The 24,967-nt window shown below is 36.0% G+C and overlaps 2 protein-coding genes across 3 annotated transcripts in view; one reads left to right on the forward strand and one right to left on the reverse strand.

Annotated features, from left to right (window-relative positions):
• The window catches only part of LOC113073453 (DNA fragmentation factor subunit beta), a 2,737-nt gene extending 1,914 nt beyond the window's left edge, over positions 1-823 (reverse strand). The window contains exons 1-3 of the mRNA XM_026246353.1: positions 638-823; positions 408-534; positions 83-268 (exon numbers count right to left, since the gene is read on the reverse strand). Of these exons, the coding sequence (XP_026102138.1) occupies positions 83-268; positions 408-534; positions 638-757 (433 nt within the window). The 5' untranslated portion in view covers positions 758-823. The remainder of the gene's footprint in view (positions 1-82; positions 269-407; positions 535-637) is intronic.
• Positions 824-1,244: 421 nt separating this feature from the next.
• nphp4 (nephronophthisis 4) overlaps positions 1,245-24,967 on the forward strand; it is a 154,300-nt gene continuing 130,577 nt past the window's right edge. Inside the window, exons 1-2 of one of the 2 annotated variants that reach the window (XM_026246355.1) lie at positions 1,245-1,865; positions 2,260-2,406. In XM_026246355.1, coding sequence (XP_026102140.1) covers positions 1,731-1,865; positions 2,260-2,406 — 282 coding nt within the window. In that variant the 5' untranslated portion in view covers positions 1,245-1,730. The remainder of the gene's footprint in view (positions 1,866-2,259; positions 2,407-24,967) is intronic. The other variant, XM_026246354.1, reaches the window with a different exon arrangement.

Consider the following 24,967-nt stretch of genomic DNA (forward strand, 5'->3'; position numbering starts at 1 on the left):
AACTGTATTAAAGTTGCCTCAGTTAATCAGTTACAGGACCCATATGTTATAAATGCACATTATGTCATTTCCCCTCACTTGCCTTCAAACCAGTCCTTGTCGTCTTCTCTGTTCTCCACCTCTGAGTTGTCCCTCAGGTTCCAGAGAAGGTCTCCCAGTATTCTGCGTCTCTTGGGAGACTGTTCATCTGACAGAAGATCTTTTGCTGCACTGATCAGAAGGTCTGTGTCTCTGTCCAGACCCAGAACTTGATTTATTTCATGAACAACTGTAAAGAATGAAAAAGCCAAAGCAATCTGATTGGTTACATTTTTATAATTGATCACAACATCATAGTTATTATATTCAGGCAGCATCAGTTTCCAGTTTCAGGCCAAGTGTCAGTCAAGTCAACGAAACTCCCTCACGTCCATTCCAGCTCTGTCCTTCGGGCAGGAGAACAAGTTCTGTGTTATCGGGAACATTTTGAAAATACTCTTCAGTAAGCACTGTCCCATCATCGTATAAGCAGACATGCACTTTGGAGCTAGATACCTGTGGATAAAATATGAATTATGAATGTCTGACAGCAGCGGCATCCGAACGCTTTGCACAGTTAACGTTATATATCAGACAGTAATAACCAAATTTTTTATACCTTTAGTAAATTACATCCTTTTTTAATCAGCTCCTTCAGGTTAGCAGCTGCAATTCCGTATTTTTTGGCTTCATTGGCACTTCTAATCTTAACCAGTTTGGGTTTTGTTAATTTGTGCATGTTTTCTTTTCCGCAAATACGAAGTTTCTCTTTCGCTGTTTGTCTGCAGAGAGATGGACACAACCACAAGATGCGCGTTGCCACCTCGTGGATGAAAATGAAAACAACACTGAAAGTTTGTTTAATTTCACTTATGAATAATAAGATTCATAATTGAATGACTGAGGTCTGAGGATGTCCTAAAATGTACACCGTATATGTGTTTAACATTACTTCGACAGACTTTCACATTTATCCACCACATAAAAGTGAATGCTGAAGCTTCAAAGACTACGACTACGGGAGAATCGGTCAACCATTGTAGTTTTAATAAACTTTTAATAACAATAAACTTCAATAATATTAGTATTACTATTTTAATGACTACGGCTTCAGAATTGTCCGTGGTAAAATTGAACTAGCAGTGCGAAACAGCAAACAGCGCTTGGATCAAAGCACCACCGAGCCACACGGGGGCAGTGTATGGCAGACCCGCACTTCTCTCCTGCAGGAAAGCGCCAAAACACTCTTTATTTCACCCTGGCAACGGCTGACAGACGCTATGGCAACCGCTACAGAGAAAATATCTTCCTGGCGACCAGCTGAGCCCGCATTTTCATTATATGTGTTATGATTATGAACATAACAGTGAAATGGAGGAAGTTGTTATTGTGTAAAGTTAGCCTGGTTACATTCGAAATGCGTTAGCAGGAGAAAAAAAGAGTTGTGTACTGCAGAGAGAGAGACAGAAATGAATGAGCAGCCTAAACAAAGTCTCTGCGTGATTTAGCGTCGCATTCTGTCAATATCCCGGATCTGATTTTAATTAAGTAACAAGCGCTTCACTTCGCCTGCGGGAATGATTTAACAGTCTGTGAAGCTTTTAGGCGTGTTCAGGGATGTTTGCCAGGGGACATTAACGCTTCACTGACCGACTTCTTTTAACAATCGTTCCCCGCTCGATTTATACTGTAGTTGTGAAGAAACTCCGCTCATGTCTGACTGGAACACCGCTTTCCTGAGCAGCCGCGTGATCCCGCCTCACAGTCAGACAGCCAGACAAGCTCCAGGAGCTTCTCGAGGTCTACAGCTGCTCTTCAGACACATCGATGGACTTCACCTAAAACAGGTGCATGTTATACATGACATTGACAAGTAAAGATGTATTGTTAAATTGTGTCATAATTTCTCATATTTAAAATTTTAACCATCAAGTGTACCCATGAGCAGTTTCAGAATTTTTTCCACCCATATTAAGTAATAATATATTAGACACACACAATTATATCACTTATCAATAATATTTATTTATTATTTATATTGCCTAAAAACTGGAAGTTACATACACACACACTTTGTGTCACACTGCGGTACACAGTCACTGCTTGAAATCTTATGTCGGCTACCGAATTTTTATTTTTATTTGATGAATTATTGTAAAAAAAATTTACATGCCCTTGATTACAGCTATGTTTTTGTTTTCTTTTTTTCTCCTTTTCTTCCTGTGGTTGGCATAACAACAGTCAGAGTCACCGGCATCGCTCCAGTATCAGCTGCGCGTGACCCTGTTTGACTCGGGTCACCAGCACTTCTTCGGGTGCACATGGAGGAGCGCCTCATACTCTGTCAGTGGCATGCAGGGTCAGAGCGGTCGAGTGCTCTTCAATGAGGTAGGGTGACTCATTTCTCTCTGACTGATGATATTTAGTGTTTTTTTTTTTTATAATGCAACACTTTTCCTGCTTGACTAAGGGTGTTATCCATTCAGAAGTTGTCTTATCTTCATGCCCTGTTCCATGTTCAGAGCTGACCTCTTTAGAGTGACAACTCAAAATGGATCACAGAATTACAGTAGCTTGAACTGAGCATCTGTACAATAAAGCTGTACAACACATGACTCTCAGTATGCTTTAGGAGAAGGAATCTGCTCTTAGGCCCTGTCCAGCTTTTGTCCTGTGTTGGTTCTGTTGTCTCACTCTGTAGAGGGAGTATTTACAGAAACAGTGGTCAGTAAGTCTAACATCCAAGGCTTGACAAAAGTTTTTTTTTTTTTTTTGCTGGACCAGTTCAGTTTACCTTGCCTGCCGTTTTTCACAGCAAATGTGATAAAATTGTGATTAAAAACAAAAATAGATATTAGAAAAATATTTAAAGCATAGAAAATATACATAAGTCATTCTCGCAAATTTCAGAAAATCCTTATATGTGACCCTGGACCAAAAATCAGTCTCAAGTCATAGGGGTGTGTGTATATATATATATATATATATATATATATATATATATATATATATATATATATATATATATATATATATATATATTAGTAACAATAGCCAAAAAAACATTGTATGGGTCAAAATTATTGATTTTTCATTTATGCCAAAAATCATTAGGATATTAAGTAAAGATCATGTTCCATGAAGATATTTATTACATTTTTGATTAGTAATGTGCATTGCTAAGAACTCGTTTGGAAAACTTTAAAGGCGATTTTCTCAGTACCGGTATTTAGATTTTTTCTTTGCACCCTCAGATTCCAGATTTTCAAATAGTTGTATCTCAGTCAAATATTTTCAGATCCTAATAAACCATATATCAATAGAAAGCTTTTTTTTTTGTTTTAATAAAAATTGGCACTTAAAGTTTTGTGGTACAGGGTCACATACTGTATATTACCGGTAATTGCTTTACATCCATAACACATTTAATCACAATTCTCAACCAAAAATGAAGCATTAATCATTCCTTTTCACAATTGTTTAGTCAAAATTTCTTTTACTGTTTTGACCCCACCGATGAAATCAAATTGGTCGAGTAAATGCTTTAGTGACTCATGGAAACAGTCACTTGTAGCAATGCTATTTTAGCACTATTTTGAAGTAGATTTTATATTTATATTTTCTTTTCATTTTTAGTAATTTTGTTATGTTTTGTCAATATTTATTTAATATGTATGTTTTATTAACTTATTATTGCAGTACTTCACATAACTTTAACAAAAAATAATAAATTTTGCCTTTGCAAGTAGCTGAAAGTTTTCTTTATTTTATTTTATTTTACTTAACACTTATTTTATTTCAAGGAATGAAATTGTATTTTATGGTTTGTTAGTTTCTAAATAAATCAGTGATTTGGAAGGAAGAGTTTGAGGGAATGACTGTTGCCACCTACTGGTGTACCAATATAACTTGCAAAAAAAAAAAAAAAAAAACTCCTTCAAAATCTTTTTAATTCAGCCTTATTTCAGTGGGTATTTTTGAGTGTACTTACAAACAAACCCAGTTTTTTTCATTATGCCATTGAGGCTAATTATTATTATTTTTTTTCAGTAATGGCATTCACCCTGACCCTGGGTGCAGACATTTTTAATCTTTGTTACAGCTCAACCTGTATCAGTATCAGTGCTGGCAGCGCACAGCACAAACAAACCGAACCCAGCAGAGTTTATTGGAGATGATGGACGTGTTGTGGCCTCTCTCAGCAAGCACAATAAAGGCCCATCTGAGGCTGTGAATTTACTGTCTAGCTGTCCAGAAGACCGCACACTCTTCTGTCTGCATGCCTGGCACCACTATAATTCACTTAAATCTCCCATTAAGGGCTCTTAGATCCACCGAGTGGAAATAAAAGTTCTTGAAAATGTCCACTCTGAGTCACAGACCGTGGAGACCGCGGTTAATGTCTGCAGCACGCTCCATTTCCAGCTACTCGCTGTGCCTTTGTGTTTTATTACATGTTGCCATTTCTCTCCCAACAGCTGTGTGGCTCTGCTTATTTATTGAAAATTGTCTCCCTTTTGACTTCCTGTCCTGTTTTGTTTTGTTATCTAGTCGGCGGTTCACAGTTGCATTGCCCTGTTTTTGCCGCAGCTGCCCGTGCCAAGCAAATGGAGAGAATTTACACACCACAAAACTGTATTTTGCATTATTTTTATTAAAAAGGTTACAGTCAGGGCTCTCACAGATTTAATGCATTTTAATGACTTTTCCAGTCTTTTGTGATAACTGCATAAGATTTTTAAAAATGCAGACTTCAAATCTGAGAATTTGATAATATAACATTTCTGTTTTTTGAAAGAAAGATTTTCTCTACACAACAGATAAATTCAGAATATAAAACATTAAATGGAATATTTTAGGGCATAACTAACTAACAAAAAAAAAAAAAAATGTTCCCTAGAAATGTATTCCCTAGAGATTAGTTTCCATGACTTTCACAGACCTTCTTTTGCCCTTCAAGAATGTGTGTTGGGTATGATTTTAATTCAGCAAGAACGCATTAAATTGATCAAAAGTCAAGGCATCTTTATAGCGCTTTATACAATAGAGATTGGTTTCAAAGCAGCTTTGCAATATTAAACAGGAGAGTAACAGAATCAGTGATGCAAACTTCAAATATGATACAAATTCAAACTTTTGCTATAAAACAACTCTCATTATTTATCTCCAGTCAGTTCAGTGATGCTTCAGTCCAGTTCAATAACTGTGTAAAGTTCATTCTTTCTGTTCATCAAAGAATCCTGAAAGGATCCCACAAAAATATAAAGCAGCACAACTATTTTCAACATTGAAGATAATAAGAAATGTATTTTTGTGCACCAGCAAATTTAAATTATAATGTTTTAAATTGAGACTTGAGATTGGAGTAACGGCTTCTGAAAATTCAGCTTTGTCATCATGGGTTTAAATTAAACTGGAAATTGATTGTAATTATATTTTACAGTATTATAGTTTTCAATGTATTTTTTATCAATTCAGTTGAGCCTTGGTGAGGGTAAAAAAATCTTACCAACCCCGGTTTTTGAACAGTAGTTAATGTGTTGCCACACAGACCTAGATCAACTTCTAATTTGGCAGAAGTTATTATGAGATGCTAATTTCATGACCACTTTTTCTTTAGTAGACTATTTGTATATCTTTTGTTTTGGATCCCTTGCATCAGCAAGGGGCAGACTATCATTCTCATAATTATGCTTGCACCATTTATGATGTTGTAATCCTCATTAAGACACCTACCACTATCCAGAAACTTGATTATTTACTTCCCAAAGCCAAATGTTACTTGCATTCAGCGCTTGACGAGAGTTCATTTTTGATCTTGCGTGAACCCCAGTGGAATTCACTAATTAGCCTGCCTAATTCATTTTCTGCCGTCTAACACCGAGTGAGAGGTTCTTGTTTATGGAATTGTGATGTGCTAATTTCCACCGTTGTCGGTGCTGAAGCCGAATAAAACGTCTGCTCCTCTGTGAAACCCCCAGGAGCAGCAGCAGCACAGAAGAGGGAGCGCGAGATCACATAAGGTCTGTCAGACATGATGGATCTGTTTTAATATACGCCTCAGAGAGAGACTCCAAACAAGGGGAGTGATTACAGAGGAATGAAGATAGAATTAAAGCGGGACTCTCCCTCTGGCCCAACTCTAATGGAGGGGTGTTATGACAAAACTGATGTTTTGTGTGGAGATGTAGGAAATCGATAGATCTAATTTGATCTGCGACCTTTGGTTTGATAGACAAAGATTTGAAGCCTGCGTTGATTTAGGTGAAAAGGAAGCTGATTGTTGGATGAAGTCTAATTTGTTGTGAATCGCTATCAGGGTTATGGTATGAGATCATGCTTTCTTTCTTTCTTAAAGGACCCCTAAGTTCCATTTTTGTTTTAGACCTAATCAGATGTTTTCTGTTGCTAAGGATGTTGGAGTGTCACACCAGGCCTCTGTTTGTAAAGGTCCAGCCTCTTTTTAACCCCTATAAATCACAGGTTGTGTCTGGAGAACATGGGTTATTCATGATGGAAGCCATAAAGCTGTTCGGCCTGTAGAGGGCAGTGCTGTCACACCGTTGAGTGGAAGCGTTCAGAAGAGTCAGGCTACCCTTGTGTGATGTTAAACTGTCTCACTTCACTGGCTGTATGATGGGCAAAGTGCAAAACACCAGTGTCAGTGGGGAGCTGGGAAAACTAGAGAACCATAGATTTATGGGGAAATATGTTCAGGTTGTATTTCATCCCTAATTCTAAAGGGAAAGGAAAATATATATGTTTTGCATGAACAAAATTAAGCTTGTTTTTAGGACCATTAAGATTTTTTGCCTTGTGATATTATTTTCAGGACAATTAAACACATTTTTACCCCTAAATTCTTATTACTGGAATGCAGTAAATAAATAACTAAATGATTAAATAATGACATAATGTAATTCTCATTACTGGAATATCAATGCTCATGCCTATTGCTTTGTGGATACAGTTATTATAATTTATATTAATTTATTCTTATTTGTACAAGTGTGTACAGCATAACATGCCCCCCCCCCACCATAAATTAAAAGAAAAGAATAAGAAATAATATTTTGCATTTAAAAAAAATATGAAGCTTGTTTTTATGACCATTACGATTTTTAGCCTTGCAATGAATTTGTCAGGACAATTGAGCATAATTATTTACCCTTAAATTTTCATTACTAAAATTGCAGTAGATAAATAGATGAATACATAATTAAATGCAGTTCTCATTACTAGAATAGGGAAAAATCCTGTGCTAATTACTGTGTGGAGTAAATTCATGTTAAAAACATGCTGCATAAATAAATAATCTATTTTAAGTGTGCATTATTCTCAACTTTTTGTTAGCCTTGTGAGTAACTGTTGACAAGGTCAACAAAACCTCTGACCCTTAAACAACATTTAAACAAAGTTAAGGGCTAAATTTACAAAAGAAGCTGGTGACATATCTGTTCAACCAATTAACACAACATTTTATGACATGGGAAGGCACACTGTAGAGAACTTTTAGCTCTATTAGTGCTTATTTAGTTTGCGATGCCAACATTCTGGACTCTTAATTAGAAATCCTTAATGGATAGGCAGGAGATCATTAAATTCTTAAATAATTAGTCGAGAAAGAAAAGTGATTTTAAATGCAGTGTGATGTAGGGTTCTGGGATGTCCATTCATTCCCCTGGGTCAGTCTGGTTTCCTCCACGAGAGTCTCTCAGCATGCATAGAGCCAGAGCCGTGTCAGGTGCTTCATCTCTTCAACTTTCACAGCGTTCAATAGGCTGGACCATAAGGTCCACGGATCTCCCTCTTTCGGCGTGATTCATGTTCTCAGGCTCTAAGAGCCTCGCGGATGTTTCAATACCCCTTTAAACTCTTCCACTCGTTCTGACACAAGCCTAGAGATTCATTTCAATTATATATGTGGCTCTCCAGCCGTCCAGGAAATGATCAATATTTCAGCTCATGGAGAAGCAAACATCCCTGAAAGCAGCCGGTCCTTAAAGACACTCGCCCCCTAAAGACGAACAGGGCTGTTTTTTAAATTGCTGAATTTTGGCCAGTAATTACTCCAGTCTTCAGTCTAACATGAACCTTCAAAATGGATGTTAGTTTGGTGCCAAGAAATATTACATTGACTTCATTAATACTTTTATTCAGCAAAGAATCAAAATTGACAGTAAAGATAATGTTACAAATATAAAATGTCAAATAAAAATGTGTGTATGTATATGTGTATGTATATGTGTGTGTGTATTATATATATATATATATATATATATATATATATATATATATATATATATATATATATATATATATATTCTTATATTCTTATATGGAATTGTTTTGACATGGCGTTAAATCATAAATAAATAATTTCTTATATGTTGAGCTCTCTCGCTCTCTCTCTCTCTCTCTATATATATTAGTTTTAGCAATTGTACTCCTCAAGCTTAAACTATATTTTAAGTTATTTGCCAAATAATTATTTTCTTATTTATCAAACAAGTAATTTTATCTAATATTTATACTCTTAATTTGTTTTCAGCTTTTTTTTCTATTAGTGAAAGATTAAAAACAAAGCAAAATATACATTTCTATATATATTTTTTTGTGTGTTGTTTTTAATTGTTGTCTATGTAAATAAATACTCTAAATGTCTTTACCTGTTGCTTTTGTCTCCTTGTTTTAGCAGTGTTTTGTGCCATTGTAAAGATGCATGCATTAGGCAAACACCTTTGACTGCTGTGATGCGTCTCGCTGTGTTTTTAGCTCCTCCTGCTGTGAGCGCTCTGTCTGTAAGACGCTGTGTAAAGGTCACAGAAAAGAAACTTTAAAAAGCTTCGTAAGATGCCTGCATTCTGTTCCATTCTTCATTTCTAGCTCTTACTGAGTGCAAAAACATCCATTTAGCCGTTTTTTTATGGACTGCATGCGCACATTTAAACATTAGGAACCAAACCCATGACCTTGGCGTTGTTCTCGCCATTCTCAAAACTTGTTGAAAAAGAACGAATTTGAGCTGACGCGGAGTGCAGGTACTCGTCAGATGAGAGGCGGCGAACAAAATGATGCCTTTGAAGACTATGAACATGATGAAGAGAGAGAACAGAGGGCGAGAAGAATGGTTTCGTCTCCTCAGTGTGTGGTGTGAAAATAATTCTGCAATCAGCACTCCCCATGGCTTCATCTGCTGCACTCGTTCTCATTCGAACATCTCCACTCCTCCTCTTTATTCTCTTCTTCTCTGTTTGCTCAAAGTCTTAAGAGCAGCTTGCGTCTTTGTTAGTGCGTTGTTCTCTCTTTTAAGTCCAAGAGCAGCTTTTGTGTAGTGTTTTTTTAGATGAGAGCACCATGCAGAGAAAGAGCCTTTAGAAGTGTGACGTTATGGATTTAACAGAACTGTATGACTGACTGCATGAGCTTGCAGCTCTACACGGTAATGACTCATTTTAGCAGCCGTACTTCACTTACATCTTGCGTTTGTTACAGTAGTTTCACAGGAACATAGAGAGCGCTGACGTATATGGGCTGAGGTGAATGAGTGCGTAGGCAGAGCAATTGTGTTTTACACTGAACTGTCATCAGGAGGATCGAGAGTTCTCGGTTTATCAGTCAGTCAAACTGTCACGCTTGTGTTCGAGCACATCTTTTTCTCATTATTTACTAACCATTTAGGACATTTAGATGGCATTTATGGTACTTGTATTACTGTCATAGCAATGCTGAATTTTCAGCATCCATTACTCCATTCTTTAGAGTCACATGATCCATCAGAAATCATTCTAATATGAAACATTTATTATTATTATCAAAGTCGAAAACAGTTGTTCTGCTTAAATTTTTGTGGAAACTGCTCATTTTGTTTGAGCATTTTTGATAGATAAAAAAGTTCAAAATAATTCGAAACTGATGTCTTTTGTGACATTATAAATGTCTTTACTGTAGATGTTATTTTTGATCAATTTAATGAATCCATGATGAATAAAAGTATTAACAAATTAAAAGTCCCGAACCTTTGAACACTAGTGCGTGCTAAGCTCTAAGTAAAGTAAAGATATTGGGTGTAGAAAATGCATTTTAAAAGCCTTTGTATCCAGCGAATCATGAAAAACTGAGACATTCATGGAGCCAAATACTATTGTAGACATTAGCAGGCCTTGGGGTCAGAAAGGACCACTAGCAGTTGAGGCACGTAATGCTTTACTCTTCTTCACAATGGCTGACTAAGAAGATGAAAACGATTTGTGTGCTTGTGTGCTTAAAGATGGCCTTACTTTAAAATCCTTCATTTTTTTTTAAATGCATATAATTGATCTTATTGTGAAGTGCAAGCTCGCCTCAATCAACAACAATCAACAACCATTGCATATAGAATTAAGTCCACATCCAATTTTTTTTTTTTTTTTTTTTTGATAATCCACAGAAGAAAATATCTGTTGCTACTTTTGTGTGCCATTTCATTATGACTTTAACTTGCATTATGATAAAAGAACTACCCGTACTATTAATTGTAAAATAAGTCTATTTTGCTAAATAGGAATAAAAAAATTATTTTAAAAAAACGTGCTCAGCAGTTCCTTTTTTAATGAGGATTATTGTAAATAAGTTATTGATATTTAGTATTAGTATTGTATCATACACCATTAGAATAAGTATTGTACAGAATTTTCAAGAAATATATTATGTACTTGTCAGAAAGTGTGAAATGAAGTGCTAACTCTTGGAGAGAGAGTTTATGCTTACAACATTTTAAACACTTTTTAGAAGAATGTTCTGTGAGTGGCCATTTTTCTATATGCCAAAGCTATTATCTGTACATTTATGCCTTTTTTTTTCTTAGTTAGACTTTTGACATTGTTCAATCTTGTTCCATGCTTGCATCCTTGAGAGCAGCCCTGTAAAACCTCTTTTTTTGTTAACTGTTCTGTGTATATAGTTTGCCTGAAGGTGAGGAAGGAGTCAAGCTCTTGAGCACAAATAAGGAACAGCTGAATGGTTAGCGGCCCCATTGTGATGCTTCCCTTTGAAATGCTACTAAGAAACAACTTTATCAGGTCTAATTGCTTCTCTGCTCAAGGAGATCTCTGAGCCGGAAGGTCTCGCGTCTGTGAGCGAGTGCAAACAGCAGATCTATCCACAGCACAACTGTGGACATTGCATCCCTGCCATTCACTCCCACTGGCTTTTAGAGAGACTCCTTTAATGTAGCCTGTGTCTTGCTAGAAATATGCAAATTGCTTCAACTCCAGCAGCACTTTTGCCAATATTTTGAGAGATTTGGTGTATTTAGCGAGCTGACAGAGATGTATGCCCTTCTCTTCACAGAGGAAGGAGCTGGTGTGCGGGTGCATACGAGCATGTTGCTGCAGCCCTCGCTTCAATCCTGTGGCGAGTGCAGGGTGTCAGCAAATTTTCCAAGTCATTAAAGTAGGGCTTCCTCATGATCTTTTGGTGGAAATGCAGACCGTGCCATTTTAAGATGTGCAAAGGCCCACAGATTATTGTTTAGGAAATACAGGTTACCTGTTGCTGGAGGGACTTCTGCTGCAACTAATGATCATATCAGAAGAATGAAAAAATGGGTTTCTTTTAAAGAGAGGGTTAACCAGAGTTTGAAGTAATTTTCATTGCACAATTTTATCTCATTGCTTTCGTATGAGCTGATAACAAGAGGATAATGTTAGATAACAGCAGAAATAAAAAAAAATATAAATAAATAAATGAAACAAACAAATAAATACATATAAGTTTTGGTTTAAGTTGGAATTATTTTCTATATACATCATAAATGCAAAAACTCTCAGGACAATAAAAAAGGGGAAAAAAAGGTTTATTTACACTATTTCTGTTAATTATATATTTATTATGTTTTATTACAAAAACCCATTTTTTTTCTTTAGTTTTTTATTTATTTATTATCATATAGCGTTAATGTAGCTGTGAATATTGGATTTTACTTTTAGAACAAATTATTGCTGATGTCAAAGTTATTTTAGCAATTTGGCCCTACATCAAGGGTATTCAATTTTGCAGGTTGTTTGCAACCTTCAAAGAAAATAACTCTGATGAAAAATGAAATGAAGTGCATATTTGGAATCAATGGTATACATTTACCAGAGGTGTCCAAACTTTTTACTACATAAGGCCAAAAACCAGACTTGATTGATGGCTGTGGGCTGAAGGTAAATGATGCATTACCAAAACATATTCTATTAAAAATTACGTTTTTTTTTTCACATTTTCTTTTATTCCCAGGCATTTGAAAGCAAATATACCGGGTACGGCACGGGACCCATTTTTTTTGGTAGCCCGTGAAAGGAACAGTGGCACGCTCCTTCCCTCCGTAGTGCTAGGGTCTTCTCCTTGGGCAAGAGAGAACAACCCTTTAGCCCCCCTTACTAGGGTTACAGTTATTTTTAATTATAATTATATTCTTGTGTGGATCTTTTCTATTATCACGCTGAAAGAAGTTGTAAGTAAACAGATCCTAAATATCCCAAATGGGACAACTCGTTTGCCGTGAGTTGCGACCCGTGTTGGTGGAGGAAGAGATCCTGGTCCCTGAGAAATGTGGTTTACTGAGGTTTCCATTATTTCAACACGGTACTTTGGCTCCTACTTCACCTAGACGGGAGGTTGGAATGGCTCGATCCAATCAATCGGCTGGTCAAGGCATGCCCTGGGAAAGACTTTTCGTTATGTATATCCCCAGAAGGCGTTGGCTTAGGGTCAATCAAGTGATTTGAGCAAATGATAGCTTACTTTGCTTGAGTATACCATTTTTATATCCCTGATGCATAATCTGCTGGAGATCCGCGGCGCTGTGCATCCCCTTTTTTTGGGGCTCCGAGGTGGGTGGGGAGTAAAGATGATGAAATTTAAACATTTAAATATGGCTACAAAACACAACTCAAAAAAACGTTTCTTGGAACCAGATACGGATAACAGTGCACCAAACAGAGGCTTTTCTCTGTCGAGCAATGATGATTGGCCAAAGTTTATTACTATTGAATCTATTTCTTCAGATATCCCAATTATCAAGCTCTCCCCTTTTGCCATACAAAAGGGTATTGCAGGAATAGCAGGAACTGTTAAAGAAGTGAAAAAATTACGTTCGGGACAAATTCTTGTTGAATGCTGTAAAAAGGCAAATGCTGAAAACCTGTTACATGCTAATATGCTGGCAGGAGTTCAGATAAAGACATACCCTCACCCAACTTTGAACTATAGTAAAGGAATAATTCGTACTAGAGAACTGGATGATGTAGATGAAGAAGAAATAACAAATGAGCTTAAAACTCAAGGAGTAACAAATGTGAAACGAATTATAATCAAAAGAGAAGAAAGAATGATTAAAACCAATACATACATCATCATTTTTAATAAACCACTCCTACCAGAAAGAATTCAGATTGGGTATCTAAGTGTTCCGGTAGACCTATATATACCCAATCCTTTGAGGTGTTTCAATTGTCAAAAATATGGACACGGATTTAATAGTTGTAAAAACAAGCACATCTGTTGTAACTGTGGAGAAGAAGGCCATGACAAGGGTAGTTGTGAAAAACCAACTAAATGTTGTAACTGCACAGGTGATCATTCAGCTGCATCAAAACAATGTCCCATGTGGATCAAAGAAAAGGAAATACAAAAAATCAGATGTACAAAAAGGATCAGTTACATTGAAGCAAAGAAGCAAGTGACTATAACACCTATTTTTACTCTGAATAAAACATTTGCTTCTGCTGCAAGAAAATCTGTGAGATCAGTAGATTGCCAGACAGACATCACTTGGATGTGCAAAGATAAACCTCAAACAGTTAACCTAAGTAATACTCCCTCAAGGGCAAAAACTACAGAAAAACAAAACGAAGTCCCCTCAAATGACACGAACCTCAGCCAAATTTCAGAAACAGAAAATCAGAGGACAAGTAAAAGCAACAGGAAATCAAACTCTCAATCCAAAGTATCTCAAGAAGAAACATCAAAGACAAGACAAATAAAAGATGTGGAAATGAAAGAGAGTGAGCATCATAGTAGAAGCCCATCTCCAAAAGGAAAAGTTAGGACAAATGTTCCTATTCTTCCTAATAGGTAATGAAAGAGTCTATCATTCAATGGAATTGTCGTGGGATCAGAGCGAACTTCACAGAATTACAGCGTTTAACTACAACTGTTGACCCCCTTGCAATATGTCTTCAGGAGATACAACTCTCAACTGATTATAACTTTTCTTTTAAAAATTTTACAGTATTTGCCACCTTTGGTCCCAATGACAAGCGAGCTTCTGGTGGTACGGCAATACTAGTAAGAAACAATGTAATTCATAGTCCTATCAGTATTAATAGCAGACTACAAGTGACAGCAGTACGATTAACTTTGCATAAAACCATTACTATATGCTCCATTTATATTCCTCCAGACTTAAACTTGATGCGCACAGACTTGGATGATCTGGTAAATCAACTTCCATCTCCTTTTATACTCATGGGAGATTTTAATAGTCATAATTTGCTGTGGGGCAGTGATCATTGCAATACAAAAGGAAAGAAGATTGAAGACTTTATAAATAATAACACCTTATGTCTTTTAAATAATGGGTCAAATACTTATTTACATCCAGGGCATGGAACTTATTCTGCAATTGATCTAACAATATGTCAACCAGAAGTTTTTTTAGATTTATCATGGAAAGTATTGGATGACCTTTGTGGAAGTGACCATTTTCCAATAATCATTACTTTTAAAGGAAAAGAAGAAGAAGCAAAAACACAAAGATGGAAAATCAAAAAAGCTAACTGGTATCAATTTCAAGCTCTATGTTATGAGAGATTTACACATTTTGTGGAAAACAGGCCAGATGCCTTGGAAAATTTTACTGATACACTAATGTCTATTGCAAATGATACAGTCCCAAAAACATCATTAAACAAAAAATCTAAACAACTCCCATGGTTTGATGATAAATGTAAAGAAGTTATTAAAGAAAGGAAAAAAGCTGAAAGATATTTCTACAAACGTCCATCAACTGAAAATCTTATTAAACTCAAAATTGCTAGAGCAAAAGCAAGAAGAACTATCAATGAAGTTAAGAAGGAAAGCTGGAGAAATTTTGTTGCCAGTATATCACCTAATACTCCTTCAACCAAAATCTGGAACTTGATACGGAAAATGAAGGGTGAAACCATTGGTTCGCAAATACAACACATCAAGCAACATGGTTTACTCTTGACTTCAAAACAAGATATTGCAAATATTCTAGCAAGAACTTTTGAAAAGAATTCATCTTTTGAGAACTGTTCTCCTGCTTTTAGAACATTCCAAATTCAACAAGAGAAAGAGAAAATAAATTTTATTTCAAATAATTTGGAGCCATACAATCAGAATTTTTCCATGGAAGAGCTACAACGAGCCATTAGGAAATCCCATGATACAGCAGTTGGACCAGATAAAGTTCATTATCAGTTTATAAAGAACTTACCTCACCTCTTTCTGAAGAAGCTTCTGGGAACTTTTAACTCTATTTGGATATCAGGAAATATCCCATCTTCTTGGCTTGAAGCTGAAATTATTCCTATCCCAAAACCAGGAAAAGACCATAGTGATCCTATAAATTATCGACCCATAGCTTTAACCAGTTGTCTATGTAAAACTATGGAGAGGATGGTAAATGATCGTCTAGTCTGGTGCCTGGAATCCAAACATCTTATAAGTAAGGCTCAATGTGGTTTTAGGAAAGGTCGAAGTACAACAGATCACCTTGTCAATCTTGAAAGTTATATCCGTGATGCGTTTATTAAGAAAGAACATGCTGTGGCTGTTTTTTTCGACTTGGAAAAAGCCTATGATACCACTTGGAAGTATGGAATCTTAAAGGATCTGTATCGACTAAATTTTAGAGGTCGTTTGCCAATTTTTATTGAAAGATTTCTTTCGAATAGAATCTTTAGAGTCAAGGTTGACAATACTGTGTCCGACCCGCATAAACAAGAACTTGGAGTACCTCAAGGAAGTATTTTATCAGTTACTCTTTTTAGTATAAAAATAGACAGTATTGCTCAGGTTATTGGTTCAGATGTTCTTTGCAGTTTATATGTAGATGACATCTGCATTTGTTATAGAAGCAAGCATATAAACACTATTGAACGAAAAATCCAACTAAAAATAAATAAAATGCTCTCATGGTCAGTACAGAATGGCTTTAAATTTTCACAAACAAAAACTGTCTGTATGCATTTTTGTCAACTTCGTTCATTGCATAATGAACCAGAATTATTTTTGGATGGTATTCCCATTGAAGTCGCAAAGGAGACTAAATTCCTTGGCATAATCTTTGACAATAAGCTGTCATTTATTCCACATATCAAAATGCTTAAAAAGAAGTGTTCTAAAGGCCTGAACATCTTAAAGGTTTTGTCCAAAACTAAATGGGGAGCAGATATGACATCACTTATGAACTTATATAGAACTTTGATCCGATCGAAGCTGGACTATGGGAGTATTGTTTATGGATCTGCCAGGAAATCATATATACAAGCATTGGATACTATACATCATCAAGGCATACGATTAGCTTTGGGAGCATATAGAACATCACCAATTCAAAGTTTATATGTAGAAGCCAATGAACCTTCCTTGGAAAACAGACGATTAAAGTTGGCCTTACAATATGCAATCAAATTAAAAACAAATAAAGGAAATCCAGCATATCCGGCAGTTTTTACAGTCCAGTATTCAATAATGTATGAAAGAAAACCAAATCATATTCGTCCATTTGGTCTACGTATAAAACCTCATCTGGAAAATCTCAAAGTAGATTTAAACATCTTGGAACAAACCCACTTTTGCAAAATTCCCCCTTGGGATATCAAAAAACCCTTTATTTTGTTGGATTTATCAAAGAATCAAAAATCGGAAACGCATCCCAATGATTATCAGCTACAATTTTTAGAAATAAGAGATATGTATCCTCAGTATACTCTAATATACACAGATGGATCCAAATCTGGAAACCAGGTAGCGGCAGCTTTTGCAACGAATGAAGTACATCAAGGTATACGTATTCCAGATCAAAGTTCAATCTTCACTGCAGAAGCAAATGCTTTATTGCTGGCATTAAAATTTATTGAAACTTCTTCACAAAAGAAATTCTTAATAATGACTGACTCAAAATCATGCCTGGATTCACTGGAAAGTTTGAAAACTGATCATCCAACAGTAGTCAAGATCTTCGTTAAATTATCAATGCTCAAATCAAAGGCTTTTAGCATCTACTTTTGCTGGGTACCTGGACACTCAGGAATTGCTGGAAATGAGAAAGCAGACAGTGCAGCAAAAGAAGCACTATCCACAGAATTAGTAAATAGTTTTATACCTTTTACAGACTTAAAACAAACGATAAATGAATACATCAGAAATAAATGGCAATCAGAATGGGATCAATGTCTAAATAATAAGTTGCATGAAATAAATCCTGATGTGAAGAAAAAACTTAACCTCTGTTTTGAGAATCGTTGGAATCAAGTCATCTATACACGATGCAGAATAGGACATTCAAAAATTACACATAAATTTTTACTCTTAGGAGAAAATCCTCCAAAATGTTCATTTTGTCAGAATTCATTGTCCATTAAACATATCCTTCTAGATTGTATTACATCTGCCCCTGTGAGAAACCTTTTTTATTCCGTTGATACTTTCGGAAAAATTTTTAATCAAGTGAATCCGAACATGGTCCTAAGATTTCTAGAGGAAATAAATGTTAAACATCTTTTATAGCCTTCCTTTGATTGGTTGTATTTTATTCTCGCCATGAATATAGCCTTAGAAGCTGGTATGGCGTTTAAAAGAAAAGAAAGAAAGAAAGAAAAAGCAAATATAAATGCATATATGCAAATATATGCATAGTGGGACAATTCAAAGGTCATTACAGGCCTCATTGTGGGTCCTGGTTTGGTTATCTCTACAATAATAACACATGCAAGTCTTCTTCTGTCTTATCTGACTGCTTCTGATTGGCTCACCCAAGAATTATTTCCAGGTGTAAACCAGGCCTAAGATTTAAAACTTCTCCTGAACGTCTCAAGGTTGTTGCTAAGTTTAGAATTTGCCTTTTTCTTATCGTGTCAGTGCTCATTAAAATACTCATCAAACGTTTTCTCTGTTTGGTATTGAATTTGCGTGACTTGTCTGTGTGTTCAACATGACAAGAAGAATCTGATCTTCGTCCTCCCCAGCACATCGGGCCCTTGGTTTTTAATTTGGCCGCTGTGAGCAGAGCTTCTCCAATTCCCACCAAAATAAACAAAGCGTGGCCTGGGCATCACGCCTGAGGCCAGAGCCGCAGACACAACACAGCCAAAGTAAATAGAGTCCTGCAGCAGTCAAACAAAGCAGCTCACAGACCTAACACACTCGGCTCCATCAAATCACTCTGCATGCTCACACGCACCTCCATACTAAAAAAACATTCAAAACTCACTTGCATATGTATTCAGCATATCGTATTTTCAATATGGAGTCGAATTTTAGACAATAATGAGAGACTAGGGTGGGTGGCGATGAATTGGATTCATTTTATTGATTTGGTTTGTTCGGATGGTTTGTTTCATTTATCCATTTTAAAAAGGAGTTCATAAAATGTACAGATTCTTTATCCGTGTTCTATTCTATTCTCAGCTTCTCTTTACATCTCAGAGGCCTCTATGCATCATCCTAATAAGCCCCGATTTCTTTTTAATGCTTCAAAAGGAACCGTTCTCCACTCATTATGCCCGACTCGTCTCAGAGCTAAAATAATTTTAATAAATCAGTTCTGTAACGCATGGATCATATTAATCCACTGTAAAATGATTAGGTCGACTTGTCTCCCTGCTAGCTCCATAGGCACCATTCTGTATGAATTCCCACACGGGTTAGCGAAAGAAGGCAGTGGTGTGTGATCAGAGAAGGTTAACCCAGGTTATCTCGTATTGATCTGCGAGGTCAGCGAAGTTTACCTGCAGGGTACGGATGTCCCTTAAACTAAATCATCTACTCCCTGTCCCTCAGACACCTTTTGCACATCCTGCTCAACTTAATTGAGTTGTTTGTATTGATTTGCTACACCTTTCTGTGTGTTTGGGATGCTCGTGGCCCATCGAGGCATGTATCGATGGCTGACTTCATTCTTCGCGTACATGTCCAACACCACAGAGAGCAAAGATGAAGCCTGATTTGTTGTAATGACCAAACATGGCCAAGTAAGGCACCGGTGGTGCCACTTCGAAGGATGATTCACATTTTATTTTAAGAAATCCAGTCAACACATGAATTGTAGTGTTGGGAAGCTCCTTTGTAACTGTACCCTCACAAGCTACTTATAATTAACTGGATAAAGGTACTGCAGTCAAGCCAGGGATTTTTTGTTGTTGTTGTTGTAATCTATTAAAAAGTACTAGTGGTCAACTGCAACTATACTTAAAGGTGTAGTTTCTTTTTTTCTGTCTTTTTTACAATTTACAATAATTGTTTCAAACATTTTAATATGTTTTAAAATGTAATTTATTCTTTTTATAGCAAAGAAGAGTTTTTTTTTTTCAGTCCAGAGTCACATTGGTCCTTCAGAAATTATTCTAATATTCTGGCTTTTTTTAATTAATATAAATGTTGAAATCTGTTGTGCTGCTTAATATTTAACTAATTTTAACATTTTTAAAGGTTTTATGGATGAATAGAAAGTTAAAAAAACTATAGCTTTGGACACACCTTCTCATTCAAAGAGTTTTCTTTATTTTCACGACTATGAAAATTGTAGATTCACACTGAAGGCATCAAAACTATGAATTAACACATGTGGAATTATATATGGAATTATATACATAACAAAAAGTGTGAAACAACTGAAAATATGTCATATTGTAGGTTCTTGAAAGGAGCCAGCTTTAGCTTTGATTACTGCTTTGCACACTCTTGGCATTCTCTTGATGAGCTTCAAGAGGTAGTCACCTGAAATGGTCTTCCAACAGTCTTGAAAGAGTTCCCCGAGAGATGCTTATTATAATTTATTATAACAATAATAAATATATTTCCTTGTTTGTTTATTTATTTAATAAATATATACATTATAAATGGAAAAAATAATTGACCCCAAACTTCTGAATGGTAGTATATAAATATCGCATGATGCAGTGTATAATTGTCTCTTTAGCACAAAACATTGGAATGTTTTTGAATGAGCAATGTTAGTTGGCAATATTGAACTTGAAGAGATAATTTGATTCAGATTTAATTTTCAGTTTTAATTGAAAATCTATGAGTAAGAAGTGAAGTGCAGGGACTTGAGTCAGTGATTGTTTTTTGAATAGATTAATTTACATACCCCATCTGAACTGATTCACTACAGTTAATCTGAATCTCAGAGTCTTCTTTCAACCAGTACAATGAAATTATTTCTACTGCTTTCACTGTACCACATATGATTAGCAGGAAAATCCATTTGCTACAGTGAACCCATGCAGCAATATTCAACCTAAATCTCCAGCAAAAGAGAAACCTCTTTCTGGAACAACTTGCACAGGGGTTTTGTTAATTGTAGCACTGTGCACACATTTTGTCAATACACAACTTCAGCCAGTATACAAGTGATTGTATCCTTAAACTTTGTTTTACCTGTCAAATGTCTGTAGTATCACTGCATGAGCTCTGATACATGGCACCAGCCAATTCATTGACCTGAACTGTTGTGTAATTTTTACAAATCCGTGACTCTAACAGATTTGCTTTCCTCTTCAGTGCTGTTTAGAATCTCATAGCTGTTTGGTTTCGACTCGCTAAAGCATTCAACCATTTGTAGCTCCCTATGGGTTTATAACACAGAATTTTTGTGTCTAATTTAAATGGGTCGCACGACTCATGCTGCGCTTCCTACTGGTTTGTGCAGCTTTGTACAAATTGGCCTGGTTTCTATAGTTGAAACCGGTTTTGCATCGTGCTGTCCGTTGGGCCAGTAGATAATTGGTCTGCACTGTGCAGTTCATTTGGGAAGTGCTGTTTCATCCCGCTTTTTGTAGTTGACATAATTTAGTTATACAGCCAGGAAAGATTGTCAAAGGTTTCATATGAAAATATATACATTTTTAAATAAATGTTATACTGTATTTAAGATAATAATAATAGTTTATTATTATTATACCAGTCTTATTTAAAAGGGTAAAACAGAATAAAGCCATTTAGTAAAATGTGTTGGATCAAAGTGTCATGAAACCCTAAAACACGTTTATATGAACAGTTTGCACATCAGTGAAAACAACAACAGTGCTCATTATGTCTATTACTACGGTAAACATATTTTTTTGGAGTAGTTTCGTTGTTCTGGTTCAAAAAGCAAAGTTGATCAAACGCCACGAAATGCAACTAATATGTGTTAATTTGGAGTGGCGATTGGCTGCCATGACTGGAGAGTACGCGTCTATGTCATCAGTTTTCTGAGCTTTTCTAAGTATTATTTATGAGAACAAACTCTTATGATCCAATTACTGTGCTGTATTATTACTGTGGCCATTCAGTTATTAACTCAACATTTTAACTGGACTGGTGGTGGTGCTTTGTTTGTCATTCAGTGTTTCTGTAAAAAAAAAAAAAAGAAAAAAAAAGGTATAATAATAATACTAATAGAATGATAAAAATAATACAAATTCTACTAATAAGCACATTATAAAATGCACTAAGGATTAGCGAGCTACTGGATTCATGAATATTAATCAGGTTGTCTGCGTCCGCTCGAACTGCTTTGCTGAAGTCAAAACAGGGACAATAATAGGTGAGCACCAGCCAATTAGATTGTTGTTTGCGCATCAGCTCCGCCCACTACCAGAATACCTGACAGTTCTTAAAAGCTGAAGAAAATCATAGGAACTATGACAGGAAAATACAACAAAGTATATTGTTTGCATGTAGCTTGTCAATTCTGCATGCATGTAATACTCTCTCACTCTCTTTGTTCTCACCAAAGCGACAGTGAGTGGTGCGCCTTTACTGTAGAGTTTACGGTACGTCAAACACAGGTACGCTGTGCATCCATTGAACTAAATATCACAGATCGCTTGGCGGAGAGATGAAACTCTGAAGCACTCAGTCAAATAGTGTTCGGTCAGAGAACATATATCTGAGCTAAACTTATACTTTGCCTCCAACTCACACAATGGCGACTAAAATCTGAGAATTTATTAGCCATTGGCTAATATTAGACCTCATTTAGTAGCCCAGAGTGAAGATTTAGTCGCATATGAGAGTGATTGGCTCGCAATGTAAAGGGTTGACTGATACAGTGGTACATCTGAGCATGAATGCCATGACACGATGGATTATTGTGATACACGGCAAACTATTATATAGACAGAAACTTCAAAGAGTAAACCAAGAGTGACTATGCCTTTATTCTTTCTATTTGAAATATATTTTAATTAGTGCTGTCAAATGATCAATCACATCCAAAATAAAAGTTTTTGTTTACGTAAAATATATGTGTATAAGGTGTATATTTATTATGTGTATATATATATAAATACAAACATGTGCAAAAAATATCTTATGCTTATATATTAAATATTTAAATATAAAATATAAGAATATGCATAAACCTAAATATTTTCAAAATATATACTGTATGTGTGTGTGTGTGTGTGTGTGTGTGTGTGTATATATATACACACACACACACATAATAAATATACACAGTACACATACATGTACAATGTAAACAAAAACTTTTATTTTGGATTAATCGTTTGGCAGCACAAATTTTAATATTCATTTGTCTGTATGATGAGTATGTTATAATAGGTTTGTGTTTTATTGGTTTTCTCTCCCCTTCCCACACTCTACACTCCCACTTTTCCACAGTTTTACAAGCCCATTTCTGGAGTATTTTTCAGATTTAAGGTGTGAAAGACCAGTGCTGAAACGGGGGTTTCATGACACTTTAAATCAGCCCTGTTAAGTTAACAATGTTAATTAAACTCAATGTAATTCATCTCAGGAGTTACCTTTGGCACCCCTAGTACCTGTTTTTTCGCCCTGTCAGTGAGCAGTGAGATGTCATGTACAGACATTAACAGGCTGGCCCTCTTGCTTCTCATCTGCTGGACTGCGGCAGTAGACAGCAGAGTCCCCTCGGCAAGAGCCCTGCGCTCTATGATTCACTCTCACAAGGTTAGTTAGAGTCCCTAGAGTCTGTGTTTGTTATCGGCTTTCTGCTGCTCATACATTTTATATTCTTTCTCACACACACACAAATACACACTTTTATATGCTAGGCAAATTACACAGTTGTAATGCAACATTTTCACAGAGTCTTGAACTCAGTTCTTCAAAAGGTCCCGTTTTTTGTTAATGAGCCCATAACAACAGAACAGCCTTGAAGTAATCCCTCTCGCTAGGCATGACAAGCTCAAACCTGCTCCCCTGCTCGCCTGCACTGGATCACATTATAATGCTACTTTACTAGGACTTGGTGCCCTTGTGAATTTTACAGGGATGTGTCAAAACTCCTGACTAATGATTTGTTGACTGTTTTGGGGGGTGTCTGAACGAGTGCAGACTATTTTTGGCAGAGTGGATCAGAAGCCGTACGCTCTCTCTGCTGATTGGCCTGTGAAGAGCGGGAGAGGGTAGATCTGTGTAATGATAATCTCAGCATATCCTCTGCTGAATTTCTGATGCCCATTTATTTTTATGAGGGTTTATGGGGTTGGCAGAGAATTAGGAGTGAGTGTTTGTGTATTGAAATGCCAGCCTTGCCAGTCTTTTAGCTACTGTTCTCACCTCACCCTCAGCTAGATTCACAGTTTGCAGATTATTAGCTGCTAATGAGAGTCAGAGGTTCAGAAAATTGGACGTGTTCAAAAATCCAGGTCTGTGACTCATTTTGGAGATGTGAGGGTTTGGAAACGCTAACCTTAAATTACACGTAAACAACGAGTATGCTGATATTATATCACAAAAGCTTCTTTTTTGTTATGTTTTTTAGATATTCTTTATTGTTTTTTCGATTACCTTTGCCTTCATCTAATGCTTGGTTACAGTTAATCTTTTAAAAACATGAATAATTTACTAACACTGTCTTCTTTAGCTCTCATATATCTGAATATTTTCTATATTGTACATTATAATGTTATGACTGAACTCACTTGCAGCATTTATTTATTGTACTTTTTAGAGCTTTGTTTTTGATTTATATAGGCAAAATTCTATAGAATCGTATTATTGGCTGATTATCAATTCATCTAAATAATTATCTGTGAAATTATCAATATCATCCAGAATTTTAATATTAGTTATTTCTGGGATTTTGCTGTGATCCAGGCACCTGGTTCAGCTCTTTAAAATGATACAGTTGTGTTAAAATTGGAACCAAAGACAGAATTAATCATAACTTATAAAAAAAAAAAAAAAAAAAAAAAAAATTCTTCAAAACTTCATCAACAGCCTGCTGTATGTTGAGAACGTTCTTATGCTGTTTGGTCTCTCATGATAATGTGTGTTTTAGAAAAAAAGGACTTAAAAAAAACATGTTGCATCATTAATCATTATCTATAGCACTGAGAAGGAGGGGAAAGCAGTCAGAAATGGAGGAGTGAAAGAGACAAAACCGTGCCTTTTGAATTGAAAATGCATTTCCAGAGCTCTGATGAAACCATGTGAGCTGAGGGAATGCAATGCAAATCATTATTTCCACTAGAGAGCAAACACTCGGAGTACAGATTCATATAAGAATGTTTTTCACCTCACTGCGGTTCATTTGAAGTTCAGGGTAAGGACATAATAGGTTATGAGCAGGAGACAGGTAAGCAGTGAAAGGAGACCTTTTTGAAAAGTTTGCTTTTACATAACCCCTGTTTCATGCTTGAAAACACTCATGCAGAAAGGTTATGCGAGGCTGACCTTCAGAGTCCCGCTGTAGCAA

This window comes from Carassius auratus, unplaced genomic scaffold, assembly GCF_003368295.1.
Source record: "Carassius auratus strain Wakin unplaced genomic scaffold, ASM336829v1 scaf_tig00012155, whole genome shotgun sequence".
In the NCBI taxonomy this organism is placed as follows: domain Eukaryota; kingdom Metazoa; phylum Chordata; class Actinopteri; order Cypriniformes; family Cyprinidae; genus Carassius; species Carassius auratus.